The sequence below is a fragment of the Phragmites australis genome, chromosome 16 (genome assembly GCF_958298935.1).
Source record: "Phragmites australis chromosome 16, lpPhrAust1.1, whole genome shotgun sequence".
NCBI classification, from domain to species: Eukaryota; Viridiplantae; Streptophyta; class Magnoliopsida; order Poales; family Poaceae; genus Phragmites; species Phragmites australis.
Window position 1 is genome coordinate 28339227 of NC_084936.1, and position 16543 is coordinate 28355769.

Here is a 16543-nt window from a genome sequence, read left to right on the forward strand (position 1 = left end):
GCCATAGATGGGATGTTAGGCGTCAGTACGGGGTCGAAGGGTGGACCAATGTAGGCTGCGACTTTGCTCGGAGCCGCCAAGCGATGTGAGGCTGTCGGGCGTGGGCGGGCACGGGAGGAGACGAGGCGATGTGAGTATGTGACTGTGACCGGCGAGCGATGAACCGGAGATTGGGTTGCTTTGTGGTTGTGAGTTTGTGACGCAGTAGCGGCGGCACAAGCACTGCAGCTGCAACGCACAGGAGGAGCTAATCAACACTAGGTTTTTCACTTTTTAGTTCACGAGCTGGGCCAAATGCAATTAAGTGATCTGGGATAATGCTATACCGAGGGATCCATGGACACGGCGGAATGTAAAACCCAAACCTGACCCTTTTCAGTACCCGATTTGCTAAACCCGTGAACAAACATTTAAACCTGAACTCGGACCTATCGGATGCAGGACCCAAGAATATCCGAACCCACATGTCCAATCGTCAACCCTAACACGAACGCATCGAAGTAGCGATGCACATATTTTGACACGCACTGGGACGCGATGCAGGTAGGCATAACACCTGCTCCACGAGAAAATTGCATTTTACATTTTACATCCAAAACGTGTAGCTTCAAAGTTTTGACACTGCCAACATTGGCTTCGTCAAAATAACACTTTGATTCCCTGACATTCTATCCATTTTATTTTATTTTTTCTATTTTTAGTGCACGAAAGGATAAGTATGCTCTTGGCTCAACATTTTCGCTGCAAGAGGTTATTGCCGTATTTGACTGCCTGAGCTGGATTTATAAGGAACAAGAATTCCTTATGAACTAGAGTAACAGAATCATACGGCATTTTGTTTCTTCGTACGGGACCACATGGAGTGCTCAGCTCTCCAAGCGAGTCAGCCCCAAAATGTAACAGTCTTAGCATTAAAGGATCAGGTGAGGTCACCAAATGGACCAGTTGATCTTCTTCTTGTTGAGCCAAGGGCATACTTGTCCTTTCACACACTAAAATAGGGAAAAGAAAATAGAATCGATTAAAATGGGTATAATATCAAGAAATCAAAGTGCTCCATTTTTTAGTATCATTTTGGCTAAGCCAATATTAACGGTGTCAAAACCACATGTTTCGGATGTCAAAAGTGCAATTTTCTCCCGCTCCACGGTAGGTAATGCCAACCGGAAGAATTTCCATCAACGAAAATGCATTTCCCAGAAAATGAAAGGCCTTGCACAGCATGAAGAATTTCCGTCAACGAAAATGCGACATAAACCAATAGAAAACCTAGACAAATTTTCTTCGGCGCAATATGCTGAACGTTGGCATCTCAAACCGGTTGGTCAGTGCAAAGAACATCGTTAACAGCGAGGTTCAGTTGAACACCATAGATCAACCAAAGTTCAGACTGAGCACAAGGCTGGGGTATGAAAACAGATTCAGCTATTTCATAATCTGATACCAAGGATTCAGGTAGGGTTTCAAAAGTAAAGGTACATTCAGCCCTATTACAAAACTGACAAGGTAATGGATCCATCACTTGTGAAGCCAGGGACCTCTGCGGACAGGGTCTGCCCTAGTTCAACTTTTCAATTAGTTCGTTGATTTTATCCCCACGGTTGCCAGAGTCACCACCATCCTTGTAGGGTTTCTTCTTCATTTGCAGCCTCCTCTCTGGACACTTGAGCTTTAAGGGCATGAGGAAGCTCGATGCTTCTCGAAAGTGTGGCCCAACCGTGGCGATTTCATGCACAACGTCTTCCAGGCATATGATGCCATGATCCCCAAGAGCCTGTTTTCAACAAAGGAACAAATTATGGTCTTTCAGTGTACATTACTAAATCCATGAGATATAGCGCACACACAAACAAAGTAGAAGCACATCATCTTTGAAAAAGCGTAAGCATCATCAGACAGAATGAAAATCTTTCACTGGTGGCTGGATTCAAGAAAATAGTACTTCCGCATATGGTGCACATAATAATGGAGTTGATCACTGAAGTATTTTAGTTTGTAATATCAGGATCTTCTGAACCTAATGCATACCAGTGATTCAAAAACCTCAACTTAACTAATTCAAGTTTCAGATAACGTCAAATAAAAAAGTTTCAGACAACATACTTTAATTTCTCTGGAAAATATTCTAAGCGCTGAAGTCAGAGAGATAAAACAGACAGATATATAACGGGCTATGCCTTACTAATGCTTCCCATACTTATTGCACAATGAATTGCTTCCTGAACAGAAATTTGCCCATGTCCCCTCAATCTTTATAAGATGAGGCAGAAGACTACCTTCTCAATTAGATCATTGCTGGTAAGAGGGAAAGGCTCCTTGTCGAAGAACCCACGGCCCTTCTTGTAAATAAGTTCTTTCACATTCTTCAAATTTGGGAACCTATTGTCACACGACAGTAAATAAATCTCAGCACTGCAGAAACAACAAATCGAAGCATCACTCCATCTAAAAGATCGTTTTCATTCAGTTACCCGTAGGTGACAAACGGTTCAACAACAAGAAGCCTCTTCAGAGTTAATTCAGTGGCCTTCAGGAACACGCCGGTGAGGACCTTCGTCAGCCGCAGCTTCCTCAAGACCTTCTTAATGTGCGGATGCAACTCCACAGTGCTGCAATCACACACATCAAACAAACAATGCTAGCTGTTAACAACCGTCACGAACCAAACAATAAACTTATACGAAATTGTTTTTTAGACAAGGAGAGATTTTTCTTCCGCTACGAATACCGACCCAGGGATGCGAATCGCAAAAATGAGCTTGGAGCTGAGCCCCTCGGCGGGCGGCTGCTTGCGGACCTTGAGGCGGGTCCTCATCCGCAGGAAGTCGAGCTCCTTGTTTCGGAACTCCCTGACGAACTCCTCGGGCCGCTTGATGGCGCCCTTGCCGTCGTCGCGGCGGCGCTGCCTCTTGGCCGCCTTGCGCTCGCGGTTCCTGACGGCCCAGTCCTCGTTATCCTTGCGCTTCTTCAGCACCGTCTCCTCCACGAACGGCAGCTGACGCGGGGTCCCCTCCAGCGCCATCGGTGGAACCGCGTCGCTTCCCCGCCGCAGCCGCTACGCGTTCTCCTCTGCAGGGGAGAGCTCGGCCGGTGGCGTGCAACCCGCTTAGGTCGCAGGCGCCGAGGTGAGAGAAGGGGCGAAAGAGGCGGCGGCCGGGGAGGGTTTTTTTTGTTGCTGCTGGGGTGTTAAGGTCACTTGGTGGGCTGGGCCTATTCGATATGGGCCCAATAAGACCATCCGGCTCAGTCTGGTTAGATTTCTGAGAGGGCCGGGCCGAGCCGGCTCGCGTAGAGGGCTCGGGCTGAACCTGGAGTTTAGATTTTGATTTTGATCGGCGGGCTTTAACTCTAAAATTCATATATAATTTAGAGTTTGTACGATAAAAAATAGTTTAAATGTCTATTTTAAGTATATTTGGATTTAGTACACTAGTTTTAAAAATTTGTGAGCTGTAGCTCCGAATACTTTGAAAATATTTGAGCGAGTCATCTTATTTTTATTTTAAAAAACTAAAAGTAGAGATTTATATTATTTTATTTTAGCATATAATCTTAAAATCTAAAGTAGAATTAGAAATTATTGTCCTGCTAAACATGCTAAACAGTATCTTAATCTAAAATAAGAAGCGTCTCAATTTAAAGGGATAAATGCAAAAACCCTCCAAAAGTCACTTGAATTTTGACTTTCCCTCCTAAAAGTTGTTTTGTTAAAAAAAAACCCAAAGGTTTGATTTTGTTGCAAAAACACCGCCAAAAATTCAAAACAATTTAAAAAAAATCACAAAAAATTCTAAAAAAAATTAGAGACAATTATAAGACCTTTTGTGAAATTTGTTTTCAAAAATAATATCCTTTGCATCATATTTCATGGAGAGTAAGTTTGAAAAAAAAAGAAAAACGTGCAACTCATTTATTAATTCGAGTTAAATGCATAGTTAATTATTTACTAATCCAAAAATCATGAAACAAAATTTTTTAGTCTTCTTACATGATCCTCTATCTTGTAAAAATACATGAAATCTTGAAATAGTTATTGTAACGTGCATGATTGAGTAAATGTGTTGCAGATAGATTAATTCATAACTAATCCATAACACCCCCAAAATTAGTGAAACCACTTTTATTAGTTGACTTATATAATTATTTGTGTAGGAAAAATAATGGTAGACATGACAAAGTTAAAATAACATGAGTTAATAAATGAACTGCACATTTTTTTTTTCCAAACTTCCCCTCCATGAAATATGATGCAAAGGATATTATTTTTGAAAACAAATTTTACAGAAGGTCTTAGAATTATCTCTAGTTTTTTTAGAATGTTTTAATAATTTTTTTATTTTTTGAATTTTTAGGGGTTTTTGGGGAAGTCAAAATCCAAGTGACTTTTGGGGGGTTTTTGCAGTTGATAACTTCAACTCTAAATTTTTCAAAATTATGAATAAACTGCTCTAAAATTTTTTGGAGGCTCTACCAACACTACGTTCGGGTCGTGGGGATTCAATCCGAGACTGGCAGGTCCAATCTAGCCCTAGCCGTCAAGTCGCCTCCTCGCACGCAAAGCGGCAGAGCCTCCAGGCATCGCCGTCGCCCGCCGCGTCGCTTCGCTTCGCCTGCGCCGCCGGCGTCTGGGACCGTGAATCTGATCGCCTCCGTGCCCGCGGCCTCGACCGTGCCCGCCGCCGCTTCGCCGTGCTCACAGTTTTGTTTATTCTGCTCATTCAGGTTTGAAGCTGCTCTAGAAATATACAATATGGCTGCGGTTGATGCAGCGACCAAGAAGATGGAGACAATGAATGTTGGACAAAATCAAGAAACGGAAGTAAGTATTATGCTGCAGCAGTTCCTTTGTTTTCCATGGCCTATGGAGTGAATCACTAGTGCTGTTTCTAGACAACAAAGGGCAAGCTTGCGGTGTCAATGTCATATTTCATTTTTCATGCTTACATGTGGAGATGGAAAAAAATCTGACGAGTGAGGACGAACGAGAACAACCATACAATGCTGTTGGCAGCTATTTTGTTTGCAGAGTTGGTCCTGTAGCATCATGATACTGCCCATTGTTTCTTGCATCATCATGTTTGATGCAATAATGCCTATTCATGGTTCCCTTGGTCACGTTGTGTCATTCTTTATCTGATTTTGCCCTTTTAACGAATTGCCAGATTTGCCCTAATAGTGGTAACTAAACTTTTGATTAGAGGTGATGGGTAGCTTTTCCAAACCTCAGTTTGAAAGTAAGATATGATTGGAAGACTCCAAAAGTTATAACAGATAGTCAGATATTATTGTTACATAGATTGATGAGCCTTATATGACATCTTTCTCTTGCTTGACCCTTGCATTGCTGTGTCTTTGCTTTCATGTCAAGTAAAGTTCCCATTTTGTTGCAGGAGAATCTGAGTAAAGAAGGCAAAGTTGCAAACAGCAATGGTGTGGTTCCTGCAGCTCAGTCCTCACCACCAGAGGATGATGAAGAAGCACAAGCTGATGGTCCATCTCAAGATGGAGCACCAGGTGACAACTCTACCTTGCAAGTTCTAATCGCCTAATTTCTCGTCTAAAGCTGAAGCTTCTTCTGTTCTATCTAGCATTTGGGTGATGTTAATCTAACAGCTGTCTTTGAAATGGATATTCTTCAGAAGCTGCAAAGAAGAAAAGGAAGAAAAGCAAAGCCAAGTGGGTTCTGTTGTTCAGTTGAACCATTACTATTCTTGTTTGGTCTGTTTTGTTTCACGGGGATGTCTCGTGTCTTCTGTAGAAAGAAGAAAGACCCTCTTCAGCAGACAGATCCTCCATCAATACCTGTTGACGAGCTTTTCCCTTCAGGAGAATTTCCAGAGGGTGAAATCCAGCAATATAAGGACGAGTAAGTACAAGTCTATCACCACTGGTTGAAGTTTTATTGAAATGAACTATCCTATGTGAGAATATGTTGTTTTTTTAATTGTATGAAGGACATCACCTCTAAAATGAATCGTAATTTTTTCTTCATTTTTTTACCAATGGATTATTATGAATTATAAATTACATGTATTGCTCTTCAGTAATTTATGGAGAACAGCTAGTGAGGAAAAAAGGGAACTGGAACGATTGCAAAAGCCAATGTACAATGCTGTTCGCCGAGCAGCAGAAGTTCATAGACAGGTTTAAAATATACTCCTCTTTAATTTGTTTACAACTTAATTTTGTAGTATCTGTTGGTTACAATTCTACAATGTTTGTTTTGATTTGCTAGGTGCGGAAATATATGAGGAGCATTATAAAGCCTGGAATGCTGATGATGGATCTATGCGAAACATTGGAAAACATGGTCCGAAAACTTATCAAGGAGAATGGACTGCAAGCTGGTATTGCCTTTCCAACAGGATGCTCCTTGAATTGGTATGATATTCTTCTACAGTAGTTCCAAGTTCTGCATTCCCTTCTCAAATTGATGAAGAAAATGCAAATTATAGGGTTGCAGCTCATTGGACCCCAAATTCTGGTGACAAAACTGTGCTGCAATATGATGATGTGATGAAACTGGATTTTGGAACACATATAGATGGTCTGTCAACTATTTCGCTTTGTTGTATCTTCTATGTTTTTTTGTTATGATATCTAGGCTATTTCGAATTGCAAAAACTAACATGATATTTGTTCCAATCCAGGGTACATAGTTGATTGTGCATTTACTGTTGCATTCAACCCCATGTTTGATCCATTGCTTCAAGCAACGAGAGATGCCACAAATACAGGGATCAAGGTATTTGTGACATATTTATCTGCACCCTCTGAAGGCCATGCTTCTAAGTAATTAGAGTGGGGTATAACGATGCATGATTTAAATAATCCTATAGAACTCTGCGTGTTTGCAGAAAAGTGAGATCCTTTGCTCAAATGCGATTCATATGCATTCATTGAAATACTGATTTCCGTTAGTCAATTATAGTGTGTGTTGGCATCTCTCTATCTGCTTCTGCATGGTTATATGTTCTTGACTTGATTTGAGTTTTGCTTTTCTCCTGTTAATTGTCCGATATATGTGGCTATCTGAAATTATTTCTTCTGCTATATCGTGCACTCATTGAACTTCAATTATGGTTTGGTTACTTCATTTCAGGAAGCTGGAATAGATGCACGACTTTGTGATGTTGGTGCTGCAATCCAAGAAGTCATGGAGTCGTATGAGGTTGAAATCAATGGGAATGTTTTCCAAGGTGCATGCAGCTTCTGGTTTTCTTTTCACGAAAATAATGTAAATTGAAAAAATGATAATTCAAATAACTTTATTGATTGTGTGGCAGTAAAAAGTGTTCGGAACCTCAATGGACATAGCATTGGGCCGTATCAAATCCATGCTGGAAAATCAGTTCCAATTGTGAAAGGTGGAGAACAGACAAAAATGGAGGAGGGGGAATTTTATGCCATTGAAACTTTTGGATCTACTGGTATGTTACTCTTTGTAGCTTGAACTCATAGATCGAAGTATACCAAAATGTTTCTTTTTTATTACTTCATAGTAGTTTTGCAAAAATAAATATACTTATATAACTAGTGTGGCCCTTCTTGGCTGCTCAACATAAATTTAGTATCATAGACATATGTTCAAGTCCTTGAAGAGTTTTACATTCCATAAGCTTCATGATGTTTGCAGGAAGGGGATTTGTAAGGGAGGACTTAGAATGCAGTCATTATATGAAGAACTTTGATGTTGGTCATGTGCCTTTGAGGGTAGCAAAAGCTAAGCAACTACTTGGGACTATCAACAACAACTTTGGAACACTTGCTTTTTGTCGCCGGTACTTGGACCGCCTTGGTGAGACCAAGTATCTCATGGCTCTGAAAAATCTTTGTGATGTCGGTATTGTTCAGGTATGTGAAAAGCTCCATCTCCACTCCAATTTCCGAATCTCGTCATCAGCATGGTTATTCACAGTTTCCTGCTCTGCTCACAGCCGTACCCTCCATTGTGCGACGTGAGGGGAAGCTATGTCTCGCAGTTTGAGCACACCATCTTACTCCGCCCAACCTGCAAAGAGGTCATATCAAGAGGCAACGACTACTGAATGCAGCTGCATCTCCTCTTATACCGATTGTTTATGCGATGAGTGCACACCATTTTTGCGCAACCTGTGTACTATCTGTTTACGGATCATATGATATGTCACATGTCAGATAAATAACGTGACACACTTTCCGTCACATTTTTAGTCCGGATTGTGTGAAAACGTGTTTTTCGATGAGCTGATTTTTCTGTCTCGGTGTATTATGTTGGATAACGTCTATATATATAACTAATACGTTGTCGTGGAAACATGGATTTTACTGCATTCATGTGTGCTGGATAAAATTCGAGATTGTTCTCTGTTGGCGCTGTGTAGACAGTTTTTTCTGGTTTTGGATGTGTTACTATTACCTTCAAGTGGCCAATTTAACCACTATAATTTTATTACCAAATCGAAACATGGAAATCTAACAACTAAAATGTGAAGAAAAAGAAACTGCCATTGCAGCTCAAAAAGGAAAAAAAACTCCTTCTAGTCCAAAATAAATATCACTTTAGATATCGACTGGATCTTAAAATATAATTTTGATTATTACTTTTTGTTATAATATATTGATAAACATAATAAAAATATATTATTATAAAAGTATTTTTTGAGACAAATCTACGTGTGCTATTTTTAAGTATTTAAACTCACTACATAAAAATTAATTTGTAAACAAAGTTTAAAATAATTAACTACAGATAAATTAAAACAAAATTTATTTAAGACTGGTGGGAGTACACCGTATCACGGAACTCTACGACCAATACTTGTTGGTACAAGTTCAAAGCCTATACGGCCCAATTAAGCCAATACAATCTCGGCCCAACTAAGCCCATCCGTACGGCCCACCACGTTGCGAGAAACCACCCAGCCTCCCGGTCCCACCTGCAGCGAGTGAGAGCGAGGGCATTTCCGGAACCACTCTTCTAGGGTTTTTAATCTACGGGCGCTATATAATGCTCTCCCCTCCCACCCGCCGCCGGCTCTGCATCTCCTTCTTCCAGTGCGATTCCAGCCGCCGCCGCCGCCGCCGTCGCGAGAAGACGAACTCGGCGACTCCCAGGTCCCAAGAGGAAGATGGTAACTGTCCTCTAGTCCCTTTCTCTCCCTTCTCGGTCCCAGATCCTGCACTAGCGCGTCAGTTCGTCTCACCAAAGTGTAGTTCCATGGCTGCGTAATGGTACTAGCTAGTTGGTAGCTGGCGTGTTGTGTGGGGATGTAAAGGTGATGTAAATTTTTGTACACAATGTTCTTGCTGTGACGTTTTTTACATCCTGCATCACTTACTGTTGAGTAGTGGGGAAGAGGTTGATAACATGAAGGTTTGCTCGCTGCTTATGATGTTTTGTGACCTCCCTGTGATATGCTATCCCAAGCCGACGTACTTCGTGATACTTTTTCCTGCGAGCTTTGCCACAATTTGCTGTTGTGGCTTGCTATTAGCATAGATTGTTGTTGCGCTCATCCTAGGCTGCGCTGCTGCGAAGAAGAATGCTTGATAGTTTTAGATGCTGTACTTTGGTTTTACCGTGGTTAGCATCCTGGTTTATCACTTGTGTGCTACTTTGACTACATTTTGTGCCCAACACATCCCCAGGATAGGGTTCCATGCGGCTGTTTGATTGCATATTGTGCAAACATGCATTTTGTACAGTGTGATCTGTATTTATTGGAATCCGAAATGTACTGATAGAATGACATTTTGTAATTGGAAATTAAACCCTGATAGATTTGCTATGTTTTCTGTTCTATTGCGTGTGTGTGGAATTTTACGTTGTGATTAGTTGCGATATGCTTATTGCCATGCTGTTTGTATTTTGTAGTAAATTATTGTCCAATGACCGTGCTTTGTCCAACAGCCCCTTCAAACAATTCTTTTACGTATCTGTAGCCGAAGCAGATCCATGAGATCAAGGACTTCCTTCTCACCGCCAGGAGGAAGGATGCCCGTTCTGTGAAGATCAAGAGGAGCAAGGATGTTGTCAAGTTCAAGGTGCGCTGCTCCAAGTACTTGTACACCCTCTGTGTCTTCGATGCAGAGAAGGCAAACAAGTTGAAGCAGTCTCTCCCGCCAGGTCAGCACAATTTTAATTGACATAATCTTGTTTATATTCTGGTATCTGAATACTCTGCTATATTGCTTGGAACTATCGTTCTTGCTGCTGATGAGCTATCTGCAACATGGTATTACTGTTACATCTTTTTCATTGGGTTGATACCATTCCTTAGTTGTTTAGTGTCTGTCAAGTTGCTGTCCCAGTGAAGATAACCTTTTGGTCCAAAGATGATTGAAGGCTGGTTTTAGCTTCAAGCCATCGATCATATCCTTTTGATGAATGGATGGCTTGTGGCTAAAACCATTTTGGATTCGTCAGTGATGGCCATAAATAGCTATGAGATCTGAGGGACACATATGTAATATCTCTTTTCATTCTACCTTGTTTTTTGGGTGAACTGAGTACATTGTTTCATTTCTATTGAGTGGTCATGGTTGTGATTTTCAAGCTCAGTTAGTGGTATCCCATTGAAGATAAAATTATTGGACCGTAGATGAATTCTCCAGTGGTTTTAGCTTCAAGCCTTGTCTCCTTTTGACATGTAGGCTTGTGGTTAAAACTAGTCTGTACTTTGTTCATCAGTGATGGGCAATAGCTATGAGATCTGATGGACATGATTATTTCAGTCAGAATTGTTTTCAACATGTCGTCTCTACTGTTTGGCATTTTCTCTTTTTATTGTTGAAATCGTTGTCCAGTTTCAGCTGTCAACTGAATTCTCGTATTCATTTGCTCAATACAAGTAGGCCAATGGGAGACTAAATTCCCCATTTGACAACTTAACATCCATTGATGCAGGTTTGAGCGTCCAAGAGGTCTGAAGAGACAAGACAACATCTTGATGAACTACGAAAGCATCCTTGTCATTTGTAGAGCATGCTCTTCTATGTACCTCTGGACCCTAAGCAATTAGACTTGTCAGCCATCGATTTGTTGATCACAAATTTTGGGAGAAATACCTTTTTGCCTATTCCGGGATGCAGCTTTTCAGTTTTTTGTTGTTTGAACTGCGTGTTGCCTAATATTTATGTCCGTTCCATCATAACAGCCTCTGCAAATTTACCAACAATTAGATGGGTCTCAGGTGTTTCTGTTGACATCATTCCGAGTTGAATCCTCTGACCTAGTTCCGAACTGATCTGTTTGCATGTGAAATCGAATGCGCAGCTATGGATTTCATGTTGCGTCTAACCTCTGAGCTGGTATAATTTGTGCGCCATCACAGCTCCAATCTGCCATGAGCTAGTATAATTTGTGCGCCATCACAGCTCCAATCTGCCATGCATTTTGTATGTTCCAAGATTTTTGTGTTTAGATGGTCTAACGTCTTGTCTTATCATGGTTATCATGCTACTTTTAATTTAGACAAATCGAATTCAGAACACTTGCTAGTTTTAATTTAGACAAGGTCCTCAGTTACACGCGCTACTTTGGCACGCGCATGGCGACGACGCCGCTCGCCGCCGGCGGGATATCCTAGGCACGCAAGAGGCGGCGGGATCGTTTGACGATCCAGAGGAGGTCGATGAGGTCGCTGGCGACGCTTGTCCAGTCCTTCATCCTCCTGTCGACGTCCGGCACGATGGACTTGAGCCCGCGGTCGGTGAACGCCTGCTCGCACCGGTCCCCGGCGTCCTCCGCCGCGCCCGTCCGCGCCTCCGCCTCGCCGTACGCGCCGGCGTCGAAGCCCTCGCGCGCCGCCTTGAGCGCGAGGACGGCGTCGCCGTAGCACGAGACGCACTGTCGCAGCGCGTTCCCGGTCTCCACGCCGCCCTGCTTGCCGGCCTCCCTCGCGAGGAAGCTGGAGCTGTCCTTGGCGTTGGCGGTGGCGATGTCGAGCCCGATGCTTGCGAGCTCGCGCACCGTGGTCGCCTTGGCGCTCCGCGGGTCGGTGCCCAGCACCGCCACGCACTGGTCGTTGTCGGAGCTCTTACACGTGCCCGCGACGAAGTTGGCGTCGGCGAGGGTGGTAGGGAGACAGGCAGCTGCGACGGCGAGGAGTGTGGTAGCCATGGCGGCAATGGCGATAGCTTTCGCCATTCTTAAAAAAGGCTAGCTACTCAATTTGCTTGTGATGAATTTACTGTAGAAAATGTTAAGCTTCTGGACTTCTTATGAAATTTGCCAAGCTTGTGCTAGTGTATATATATAGGAACTAACAAGATTGCTAAAAAATGGTACTCCTTTAATAAAAAAATATTTGTCCAATATCTCGATCAGAGTATGAAAATCATAATAAATAGGATAATGATAAATAGAAAAAAAGAGAAAATCGTTTGGCTGGATAAGGATCGGATGTAGCCAACGTTGTGGACATGGCACAATCTTTAATGTGGATATTCCATCACTATTTTTATTATACAATATTATAAAATCTAATAAATTTATGAGATTACGAAAATATGTTTCAAGATAAATCTACACATGTGACTAATTTTATGTTACCAAACTAAATATTATAGAAATTATTGATACTCCAAATTATGGCAATAATTATGCATTGTGTGATAGAATCTTATTGACATAATGCTCATCCAGATATTGGAAACAACAATTCCACAGCAGAAGAAAAGATATTGGAACATCAGTCGCAAGAATGTTTATTTATCATATATGGCTCATATTAAAATAATTATGATACCCGGAGGTCTAGTGTGATGATTACTTCGACACAATGCCCACTCGTGCATCCCTTGGTGCTGTATAAATGAGGGTCATTCTGCCATTAGAAAAATGGCATCAACATATACAAGCTTGTTATATAATTATCGAGAGAAAACTAAAAGATAAAGATAGAGAGATAAAAAAAACACTCTAGAAAAACTATCGGCAGGTCCAATGTGGTAAAAACCAGGGTGCCAAGGGCATCTTTCATCCTTTAGCACCTTGCCTATACGCTGGAGAGGTAAGGAAATTTATTTAGAACTGGAGCTTTGCTTGGCTCCCGGAGCCAAGAATAAAGAAAGCTTGTTGCCATATAAGCAATTCCACATCGAATGAAAAGAATATGAAGCAGAAACTGTAGTAGCATTCGAGAAAGAAACTGTAGCAGTACAAGTATCAATAGAGTTGAAGTAGCAGTTCATCATGATGCATGTCTTGCTCGGTTACAGTCTTACAGGCTTTGGGGCATCCATGGATCGAGCCATCAGAAACCTCTCTGGAGCAAATCATGGCCTGTGCAGTACCATCTCCAGTAGGCTTGTCTTGGGCACAGAATTGATCTGGACTCTGAGCGGATAGCATGTTCTGGAGTGGCAGAGGATGATCGATATATCTTAGACATGCTGTGTCATCAGCTCATGCAGCCATGCATGCATCATGCATCATGCATCCCTGGCCAATCACACAACTAGGATGGGATCGATGGCTGGCATCACAACATGGGAAGGCAAAGATTGCCCTACTCTTATCATGCTGTGCCCTGGTGGCCTCGATACACAAACAAAATGGATAATGCAGTTGCTCAAAAAGCCAGAAGCCCTGCCCCACATAAGCATGTGAGATGTAGCACTAGCAATGATCCATTTCCTGTGTACACTGACTGAACTGTTGTTACTCATCAACTCTTCGTCACGAACTCATGCGGAAATTGTAGGATTTTATGGGAAACTATACGCGTACGGTTCCTACATGATTCCTCAAGAATTGCCGGATTTTTTTTAAGCTTGTAGCAATTGTAACCGTTTTCCCTTGAAATTCTTGTGTTCCAGGAGGCAAATGGCTCAAAATTATATTTTTTGAAAGATCATGGCTCACAAACTAGTTATGAGACACCTGAAAGATCGATCTTTGCGTAAGAACAAACTTACTCGTATTATCTGGCTATCGTCATCTCTAATTTTTTCTTCTTTGTCAAGAATGAAGATCATCTGCTCTGCCCATGTTGGCGCCGAGATCCTGTTCAGCTGCCACATGCGCATGAAAATTGAAGCAGTTAAAAGGGCGTTTGTATAAAGAAAAACGCCAAAAATAATTCCGTTTGTAAGTGACCGATCGGGACAGTCCGACGGAGTCAAAGCACATGCTCACCAACTGATTTTCAGTTGCCTCACTGTTCTGTGATCTGTATGTATGGACGATGCAAGAACCGATGCAACCTTCACATTATATATATGCAGATCACCAGATCTGAATCAATTAGTTATTAATCAGAAAGCTTTAGGTCTCAATCGATAACCATGATGGATACCAGCATGATGAAATTACTACCTCTTTTCCAAAACGGATTTTGTCATAGAATGAGCAATAACTCAATAACTTTTTTTAGATCAAATTATATTTCGTGAACTTGACCATTACTGTTGCAAGTTGAAGTATTGGGATTTGTTGCACGGCAATGATATTAGTAGATTCGCTATAAAAATACAGCTTCTATATAATTTCATTAATTTTGTTGAAGATATATTTTGAAAAAATAATAGTCAAAGGTGAAATAAGAGGTTGTGTCAATGTTGTTAAGGGATCAGGAGTAATAGGTATTATTTCTTGATGTTTCTCTAACCATTGGTCTACTTCGAACATGTGAATTTTGTAGAGTTCCGATCGAAACTAACTATGTAGCTCATGTAAAAACTCTGCATTAAAAAAAAGAATTCAGTAGGTTATCGTGGAAATGTACTTGGAGAAACAAATAAAGCATTATCACCATTATGCATGGGATTAAATAGACTATCTTTTTAAACGAATTAATGCAATAAAGCAGTAGTGGGTGGATTTGTTCTTGTATACAGTTCCTTGCAAATTGAGCAAAGGCAGGCGAAGTACCCTAATATAATTTCCCTTCAAATGGAATGTGACAGTACCAATTCGAGAGTCGAGACCATTTTTTATACCGCCTTTTACTTCTTCGAAAACTTGGGTTTACTACCATATGTTTTTGTTTTCCATTTCGAGAATAAAGTGGAGGTTTCTTGCTTGATTTTCAAGTTAACCTCTGTATATTTTTTATATAAAAAGTTTGAGCTACTGCCCAAGCAAAATCCACTCTTATTGTTCATGTTGCTTCATCTTCTGCTTTCAAAAGAACTATACAATTATTAAAAAAAGAAAAGAAAAGATGATGATGAACTAAACATACTTAAAACTGAAAGAGTTTTTACTATGCATGTTTGGAGATATAACAGCATGATCAATCTCATCAGCAACTACTAAACATACTTAAAACTGAAAGAGTATTATTATGACGGTGACCTCACCAGGGATTAAATCACATATTTGTTTCTTGTATGTCTTATTAAGATAAGACTTTTTGCAGTGGTAAGCAACGTATCGTTTGATAGCAAAATGTATACAGTGACTTTATCAATCTTTAAGTTTTGTATCTTCGATCTTTAATAGATGTTGTGTGAGTACGTGCGTGTAATGATATGAGTATATGCATGCATCTAAGTGTTGTACTGGGATTTCTTAAAATAACTACTAACCACATGCATTGTGTGTAAACCTGACCAACTGAACCAAAATACTTTTGAGTCCTTATTTTGTTATCCATATGGATTATACATACCAACCGGTGTTCTTAGGCGATGCAATGGTACCGACAGCTCTGATACACGATGATAGCAAGCATAAAAACTTTTTAAAAAATACTCTGGCAATCGGTTTACCAACTGGCAATACATTATACAGTAGTTACGAGATCCCTATCAATTATCATTGGCAGCCACTGCATTATTTTTCCAACGCTGACCAAATGGGGACAGGACTGTACAACCAATCATATTTTGGATTATGTAGCCATCTAGAATCTGTGGATATAAAACTATCCCCTTTTTAAAGTAAAATTAAATAAAGAGCAGGAGTAATTACATAACTATCAGTGCAATATTTGTTTAATCTCTGAAATCAAAATACTGAAGAGCTTCAGTAGCTAATCCAGTTTGTGATTTCCCGTGCAGTCGTTGACCAAACTAAGTTTGACTCTATTTTTGGTTGCTGCAGGCTAGCAAGCTTCGACTGGGGCTCACTTTTTTTTTGTGTTTGTTTATCCAAATCTTTCACAATCTGTCCCGTTAAATGCATATAATCTTATAAAAAAGCTTGTTTGATTATTTTTATTCGCTGTTCTAATATAGATCGATATATATTCGAATATATAAAATCATTCTAGCATGACAGATGTAGACTATATATTCGTTCATATAAGCAGGCACTTTTATCTGTGTTACAAAATTTTAGTACCAGTAATTAATTATAATCTTACCTCTTTCTTAATCAATCAAGCAAAAACTAAACTCGGTTTGTTCAAACCAAATACTTTTCTCTTTAACAAATATGATTCTACTCAGCCTACTTATACGATGTGACTCTACAAAATCCCATCCAGACAACCAAACATACTTACCTGCTCGACTCATGCATCTTGTTCAATAGTAATCCAGCGAAATTATTACTCGAAACAATAATTCAAGTGAAATTAGCAAAGTTTATCTCCCAAACACAGATATGATA

The 16543-nt window shown here is 40.6% G+C and overlaps 4 protein-coding genes across 4 annotated transcripts; 2 read left to right on the forward strand and 2 right to left on the reverse strand.

Moving 5' to 3' along the window:
- Window positions 1-1408: 1408 nt before the first annotated feature.
- LOC133896364 (large ribosomal subunit protein uL30y-like) lies at window positions 1409-3163 on the reverse strand. Its single transcript, XM_062336953.1, has 4 exons — window positions 2733-3163; window positions 2472-2609; window positions 2277-2379; window positions 1409-1774 (listed from the first exon to the last, which is right to left on the reverse strand). The coding sequence occupies exons 1-4, from the start codon at window positions 3020-3022 to the stop codon at window positions 1559-1561; spliced, it is 747 nt and encodes a 248-aa protein (XP_062192937.1). The 5' UTR covers window positions 3023-3163; the 3' UTR covers window positions 1409-1558.
- A 1319-nt stretch (window positions 3164-4482) lies between these two features.
- LOC133896303 (methionine aminopeptidase 2B-like) lies at window positions 4483-8332 on the forward strand. The gene is made up of 12 exons (XM_062336881.1): window positions 4483-4819; window positions 5391-5514; window positions 5640-5676; window positions 5759-5866; window positions 6045-6144; window positions 6236-6381; window positions 6456-6547; window positions 6651-6745; window positions 7103-7199; window positions 7287-7430; window positions 7637-7854; window positions 7938-8332. The coding sequence occupies exons 1-12, from the start codon at window positions 4751-4753 to the stop codon at window positions 8046-8048; spliced, it is 1341 nt and encodes a 446-aa protein (XP_062192865.1). The 5' UTR covers window positions 4483-4750; the 3' UTR covers window positions 8049-8332.
- A 626-nt stretch (window positions 8333-8958) lies between these two features.
- LOC133896172 (large ribosomal subunit protein eL38z/eL38y) lies at window positions 8959-11060 on the forward strand. Its single transcript, XM_062336721.1, has 3 exons — window positions 8959-9113; window positions 9925-10108; window positions 10889-11060. Exons 1-3 carry the CDS (start codon window positions 9111-9113, stop codon window positions 10909-10911), a joined length of 210 nt encoding a protein of 69 aa, XP_062192705.1. The 5' UTR covers window positions 8959-9110; the 3' UTR covers window positions 10912-11060.
- A 506-nt stretch (window positions 11061-11566) lies between these two features.
- Window positions 11567-12103, reverse strand: LOC133895210 (uncharacterized). Its single transcript, XM_062335370.1, has one exon. The coding sequence runs from the start codon at window positions 12101-12103 to the stop codon at window positions 11567-11569; it is 537 nt and encodes a 178-aa protein (XP_062191354.1).
- Between the last annotated feature and the right edge of the window lie 4440 nt (window positions 12104-16543).